Source organism: Triticum aestivum, chromosome 2A (genome assembly GCF_018294505.1).
Source record: "Triticum aestivum cultivar Chinese Spring chromosome 2A, IWGSC CS RefSeq v2.1, whole genome shotgun sequence".
Lineage (NCBI taxonomy): Eukaryota > Viridiplantae > Streptophyta > Magnoliopsida > Poales > Poaceae > Triticum > Triticum aestivum.
The window spans coordinates 70,253,273-70,260,376 of record NC_057797.1 but is presented as its reverse complement, the minus strand read 5'-3'; the positions used below and the strand labels follow the sequence as shown (position 1 = coordinate 70,260,376).

Sequence of the window (7,104 nt, the reverse complement as noted above, 5' to 3'; positions counted from 1 at the left end):
TACAAACGTAAAAACATAGCCTAAAATACACATACACTGCAATTTTTCTTGTATTATGACCTATATTTTTATTTTTTATGTCAAATTTTACGTAGTGAATCAATAGAAATGTAACTATTTGGCTCGATATATATATATATATATATATATATATATATATATATATATATATATATATATATATATATATATATACTCCCACTGGCCGATACTATTATTTTTTTACAAAGGAAATACAATACAAAAAAAGCACAAAGCAGACATAACAAACAAGAAATGATGAAAAAAACCCAGAAAAAATAGGGGAGAACCAGTAGAGAAAAAAGAGAAGAAAAATAGATCACGGAGCCGTACCAAGACAGGGCGAAAGTTACAAAAACCGGTATGAATTGTGTATATAAGCTACCCCAAACCATATATGGGCTGGTGAGGGTGCCACCTTATTGGGGGCACTTTTTTCTGGCCATAAGCGCACTTTGACGCTTTGATGTGGTGCGCTGCAGGGTCTTCATGTATCGCACACTGGACACTTATCAGATCGGAATGATTTTCGAGTTTCTTTTTTCTTGTTTAGTTCTTTTGTCGTCAGTTTTTCCTATGTTTTTTCCCTATTTCTTCAGGGAAAAAAATCAGTTTTTGTTTATCATGAGCGTGCAGCACATTTGTCTTTCCGTGTTAAACACAATTGTGCTTCTCACGTGAAAGCACAATTCTGCTTCCCCAAAAGGTGAAGCACGTGTGTGTGTGTGTATATGTGCTTTCATAAGAAGCACAAGTGTGCTTCTATGCTTCGCCAAAAGCGAAACACATGTGTGTTTTCACGTGAAACATAATATAGTACATTTCCGAAGAACCATGTGAAGTATAGTTTTGCAACATAGATTTCGCCGAGAAAAGTTCATCGAAATCAATATGTGATCTAATTTAAAAAATCTTGACGTGGGAAATGCAACGGTGAAAATAATTTGTGATTTAAACGCATGGTTCAAGATAAATCATTTTCAAAATTCAACTTTATATGAAAAAAAACACTAGATAACCCACTCATCTCTTTCTAGCCCACCAAAGCGCTAATGGAAGTGACATTTGATTTCTGTATGATCCAGCCCACCAAAGCGCTAGATGGCGGAGGATAAGCCTAGGCTCAAACAGAAAGCACGGCCCAGTCCGACTAGTCCCATTCCCCCACCTCCGTCCTCTGCCGCCGACGGACGATGGCGTCCGTCCCGGAGGCGCGGCCGGCGCCGCTCGCCGCCTTCGCGTCGCTCCTCGCCGCGCGCCGCTTCGGGGCGGCGAAGTCGATGCTCCCGTCCCTCCTCACCCCCACCCTCCTCGCGGTCCCCTTCGCCGACCTCGCGGCCGGCTCCCTCCCGCGCGCCGCGCCGCGGCACGCCGTCGCGGCCTTCCACGACATGCTCTTCCGCGCGTACGCAGACGCGGGCGTCCCCGAGCGCGCGGCCGAGGCGCTCGACCTCACCGTCTCCCGCCTCGGCAGCCTCGACCCGCGCTCGCTCACCTCGTCGCTGCTCTCGCTCCGCCGGACCGGCCATCTGCTCCCCGCCGCCGAGCTCCTCAGGAAGGCGCTCGCTTCCTGCCCGGGCTCCATCACGCCCCTCTCGGCCTCGGTCGTCGTCGACGGCTTCTGCAAGGCCGGCCGCATGGACGACGCCCGCCGCCTGCTCGACGAAATGCCAAGCCACGGCGTGAAGCTCAACGCGTGCTGCTATAACTCGCTGCTCGACACCTACACGCGCCAGAAGAATGATGGACGGGTCGCGGAGGTGCTGAAGGAGATGGAGAGTGGAGGCGTGGAGCCGACTGTCGGGACGTATACGATCCTTGTCGATGGTTTGTCGATGGCTGGCGATATCAGCAAGGTTGAGTCCGTGTTTGATGAGATGAAGAGGAAGAATGTCGCAGGCGATGTCTACTTCTACAGTGCGGTCATCAATGCGTATTGTCGGGCTGGGAATGTGCGGAGGGCGTCTGAGGTGTTCGACGAATGCGTTGGCAATGGCATCGAGCCGAATGAGCGTACTTATGGAGCATTGATCAATGGGTTCTGCAAGATTGGGCAGATGGAGGCTGCTGAGATGTTGCTGAAGGATATGCAGGTGAGAGGAGTAAGACATAACCAAATCGTTTTCAATACGATGATTGATGGGTATTGTCGCCATGGCATGGTGGACAAGGCCCTGGAAATTAAGGCAGTCATGGAGAGGATGGACATCCAGTTGGATGTCTATACATACAACACGCTTGCGTGTGGGCTCTGCAGGGTGAATAGAATGGAAGAGGCCAAGAAGCTACTGCATATCATGACCGAGAATGGAGTTGAGTCAAACTATGTCAGCTACACCACGTTGATCAGCATCCATTCCAAGGAGGGTGACATGGTAGAGGCAAGAAGGCTGTTCCGAGATATGGAAGGTAAGGGGTCAAGACCGAGTGTCGTAACCTACAATGTCATGATTGACGGGTACATCAAGAATGGGAGCATACGTGAAGCCGAGCGGTTCAAAAAGGAGATGGAGAAGAAAGGGCTTGTTCCAGATGTATACACTTACGCAGCAATAGTTCATGGGCACTGTGTCAATGGGAAGGTGGATGTGGCACTGCGGTTGTTTGAAGAGATGAAGCTGAGGGGTGCCAAACCTAACGTTGTGGCATACACAGCTCTGATATCAGGTCTAGCAAAGGAAGGCAGATCAGAGGAGGCCTTTCAGTTGTATGACAATATGTTGGCAGCTGGATTGACTCCAGATGATACTCTATATTCTATGCTTGTTGGAAGCCTCCATACAGATAAAAGAAAACATGAAATCCCATGAGGAATGTAAGGTTTGTCAGGCTTATTGTTCTTAACAGATGATACCGTAAGGGAATTGACCGAATCCTCTCTCACATGAATCACCATGAACACTAAGGCTGGTAGCGCCATTGCCATGCCCAGGGCTGATGTGCTACAGGGATCCGGAGTCGCTACCAGTTCGAGGCAGGACCGCAGAAAGACTGGCACAACATTGATTTGGTGCTGTACCAGTTCGATGCCGCCGAGCACCTCCACATGGAGGAGCGTGGAGGAGGACATCTTGTAAGGTGAGGGCCAAAGGCTTGGTTTTACCGTGTTGACTGGAACATCTGAATGGATAGAAACCTACTGTCGTATTATTTTGTTCAGGGTTTCAGGCCTTTGGATGTACTGAATGATTAATTGTTATGAGATGAGGGGCTTGCCTATTTTGGAGCATGTCAATGTTAATTGTTTTTGTCTTACTTCTGGTGCATTGAATTTGGATATTTGGCACCTGGATCAGATTATTTGCTGAATAGGTTAAAAGTTATAGTAAGTTCATTTTTGAAACTGAATTAGTTGATAAACCTTCAAACTGAGGGTCCAGACATGATGTGCTGAAGTGAGCAAGTATTATACTAACAACACCATATAAATGCCCGCCCAGTCTTCAGTTTGGCAGTCTTGATAATTGTCATCCTTATGCTTGTCTTCTAATGCGTTGACTTGCTTTGACTCTCAAATTTAGGACATGTTGGCTTTGGTTTCTTCCTCTGGCATACATGTATTTTTTAATATAGTTATATTGACATACTCCGGAAGTTCATGTTTTCACTTGAGGTTAGCCAAGCCGAGCCTTTGGATGTCAGTAATGACTATTATGGTCTTTCTGTTAGTTCTTGACAGGTATTCGAAGTTAGAACCTCTTTAAACTGTAATAACTATCTTAGTTGATTTGGTAATCATGAATGGTAGAATCTTCAGAAGTGTTGGCCAAAGATTTGTGGTCTGCTGGTCTTGCAAAGCTGTTTCCTTTCCGTAGTGAACTTGATATGCTTAGTGGCCTGATTGTAGATAACTAGATGTACCAAACTATGAATTTATGTCACGGGATTTTTTTTTTGAACTTTTGATCCACCGCTTTCTTGTAACCACAGCATGTGGTGGCAATTAGGTTGGCATGGGAAGCTGTAACCACCAATAGGCTGCTGCCATCATGACATTGGTCATGCACATTGAACTAGTATTAGCCAAAGCGTAAACTATCAGTTGGCTTAAATCATGCAATCGATGATTAATTTCTGTTTGCTTATAGTGGCACGTCTATGATACACATGGTTTGAACCCTGTGATTCTGATTTTACAGCTTCATGCTTGCAGGTCTGGTTTGGCTACAGTACAGTCAGTATTGAAAGATTTGCGTTCTCTGTTCTTGCCAAACCGCAATCAATTTAAAGTTCTACCACCATTCTGGATTGTGCAACTGAGAAATGGCAGAAACGAGGCGAGGAGCGGAGATCTGGTCTATACACTATACACTAACCTATTCGAAAAGTTCTTCTCTCTGGAAGTTCCATGGTTAACTTATTATGCTACTGCAGTATTACCTAGTGCTCACTGCGGATTGCAGCGCCGTGAGCTTCTTATGTTAGTAATACCATACGTTCAGTTTCTCTGAAATAAAATGGGTGTGTAAAATCGGCTACAAAAGGACTTGATTCAGAGTATTTATGGAACCATTTCTCTAATTCAAGTACCTTTTCAAAATACATGGTATATAGAACTGTTACAAAATAAGCAATTCTTGTCCATTTTATAATGTTTCACTCTTGCAGGGTTTTGAAACATACGCACTTCAGTTTGCTGATGCTGGTATACTGGCATGTGGCAAGCAAGCGCGATGTGCAAGCAAGTTCATATACATATCTACCCCTCCTGATCTAATGTAGTACCACTATGTATTTACCTACTTTTCTGGGTGGTCCACAGGAGTAAGTTGAACATCCACCAGCACAAGTTCTGTTTGAATCAGGGGCCGCAAATTTCATGCTTGCACCGCTGTTTGTTGCTCCGTCTGTTCATCACCGGTTTTGAGTACCTGGTCTTGTGTCTTCCTGGCTTGCTCCGTTTTTGAGCTTGCCTTCTCTTCCTGGAGAGCAGCCCTGATTTCCTTGATGTCCTTGAAGCAACAAATGACACAATGTGAGCTTGAAATGTTTACAGGATACACAGAGCCAGAAAGTAGTAAAAAGTTTGACAGAAAGAGGACACACGGATTTCAGGTGCTGCACTTCAGAAGCGAGGCCCTCCTTCACCTCCACAAGCTCCTACAGGTAACTTAACCGTCAGCATAAGTAATTCATCCCAGCCTGGGTAAACAGAGAGCCGCGGAAACTGTATTACTCCGCCCGTGTCTTTTTACTTCACATATTAGGTTTATCTTAAGTCAATCTTTGTAAAATTTAATCAAATATATGTTTCAGAAGTATGAACATCTACAATACCAACTAAGTACAATATTTCACAATAAAAATCTAATTATATTGATTTGGTATTGTAAATGTAGATATGTTTTTCCATAAATTTAGCCAAAATTTAAAAAGTTTAACTTCAAGCAAACCTGATATGCGAACTAAAAAGTAGTAACGGAGTAGTGGTACTCACGTTGTGGCAGGTCTTGACCTGCGCCTCAACGTCGGAGCGCCATTTCTGCACGTCCTGGAACACAGGGTCCAAGGTCAAAGTCAAACTGCTCACAGGAGCCCTTGGATGCATGTTACAAGGGCGATCCAACGGCCCGTATACGATACCTGTTTGAGCTTCTGGATCCTGGCCAGCAGCTCCCCCTGCGACGAGGTCAGCTCCTGCAAACCACCGCAAAAATCAGCCGATCGCCATTAAAACCCGAGCAAGCAGGGCTAAGCGGATGATGCGCCGTGGAAGTGGCCTGACCTTGATGCGCGCGTCCAGCGGCTCCAGTCCACCCGACAGCTTCTGCAGATCAAGAATGGGTCAGAGTCGTCGTGGAAGGAAGCTGGGCTACTGTTGCTCAAGAGGCTGGCAATGGATCGTGTTCGTACCGGGCGGGTCGCTGGCGGTGGAGCAGGAGGCGGAGTCGCGGCGGCGGTCTCCGCCATCTGGGCTTGGGGCTTGATCGGTCGCCGGTGGGGAGGGAGCCAGGGAGGGTGGATCGAGCGCGACGCTGCAGGCTTTGTAGTACCTGGTGTACGCTTGTCTGAAGGTGCATTTAGTTTCAAACGTAAGCAAAGTTGTTGGGTTTGGTTGCAGACACTTGTCTCCCGCCTTCGAAGGCATGTCACGTACGTAAGTGACAAGAGGAAGCAGATCTCCAGCGCTTTTCAGATCGAGATCGAGAATATGCAGCATGTGATCCACCGGCGCTCTGCTGAGAATCAATGCAAATGACCGCGTTCGGTGGGTTTGTTTGTAGCATCTGGGCTTGCAGAGAACGAGAAGCAAGCGTAAAGATATAAGTATGTACAATCAAAAGAAGAAGAATTAAGTACACATTTCCATCTCCCAGTTTGTCACCCCTTTAACTTTAACCAGTGAAATTGGACATAATGGTCACTCGAGATCAAAAATGGTATGAGAAAGCACCTGTTCGGACCCAAAACCCCCCGGCTCTCGCGTCGCCCCTCGTAGGGTGGGTTAATGGTGAAAGCGCTCAAGGAAATAGGGAATGGAATATTCAAATTGATCAGAAGTACTATGCTTTATGTAATCAGGTTGAAGGCTAACATCTTGCGAGTAGGCCGAGCTAGGATAAGAATTCCAATTTAAAAAAATATATGAATTGGGCCCAAAATCACTACTTTACTACCTATTTCGACTCGAGGGCGACCGAACCCTAGCGCCTCGAACCCTCCTTCCCCCTCTCCCCCTCCCCGCCTCCGCCTGAGGACTCCGCCGGCCCGACTGTGTGGCCTTCGATGAAGGTGGTGGCGAGGCTCTGCTACCCTGCCCCGTCGCAGGGGGCTCAGGAAGCCGAGGCGGCGGCCTCGGGTGGAGATGGCGGCGCGGATCTCACTGGTGGATGGTGTCGCAGGAGTTGGTCGTCCCTTCCGTCCGTGTGGGCGGCAGTAGGGCGACGGAGGTCCTCTATGGCTGCGGGATCACCGGTGGCTCTGCCGGATCTGGATCCTGGCCTCCTCCCCTTGCTACAGCCTGCCCGGCCAGATCTAGTTGTTGGGCGTGGAGTGGGGGGAGCTCTGGAATGAGGGAAACCCTTCACTACTTCGCATCGACCTCGACGCCATCGGCGCCCCTGTGTCGGTCCCCTCCCGAGG

At 47.4% G+C, this 7,104-nt stretch overlaps 2 protein-coding genes across 3 annotated transcripts; one reads left to right on the top strand and one right to left on the bottom strand.

Moving 5' to 3' along the window:
• The first annotated feature begins 1,181 nt into the window (after nt 1-1,181).
• On the top strand, nt 1,182-4,493 carry LOC123187552 (pentatricopeptide repeat-containing protein At2g32630). 2 transcript variants are annotated; one of them, XM_044599440.1, is made up of 3 exons: nt 1,182-2,836; nt 2,928-3,099; nt 4,175-4,493. In XM_044599440.1, exon 1 carries the CDS (start codon nt 1,215-1,217, stop codon nt 2,829-2,831), a length of 1,617 nt encoding a protein of 538 aa, XP_044455375.1. In that variant the 5' UTR covers nt 1,182-1,214; the 3' UTR covers nt 2,832-2,836; nt 2,928-3,099; nt 4,175-4,493. The 2 variants fall into 2 exon arrangements, with proteins under 2 accessions (XP_044455375.1, XP_044455374.1); XM_044599439.1 differs by having other exon boundaries at nt 1,184-3,099.
• A 46-nt stretch (nt 4,494-4,539) lies between these two features.
• LOC123187553 (actin cytoskeleton-regulatory complex protein pan1) lies at nt 4,540-6,142 on the bottom strand. The gene is made up of 6 exons (XM_044599441.1): nt 5,875-6,142; nt 5,747-5,788; nt 5,605-5,658; nt 5,459-5,512; nt 5,068-5,121; nt 4,540-4,973 (listed from the first exon to the last, which is right to left on the bottom strand). The coding sequence occupies exons 1-6, from the start codon at nt 5,929-5,931 to the stop codon at nt 4,839-4,841; spliced, it is 396 nt and encodes a 131-aa protein (XP_044455376.1). The 5' UTR covers nt 5,932-6,142; the 3' UTR covers nt 4,540-4,838.
• Nucleotides 6,143-7,104: the final 962 nt, after the last annotated feature.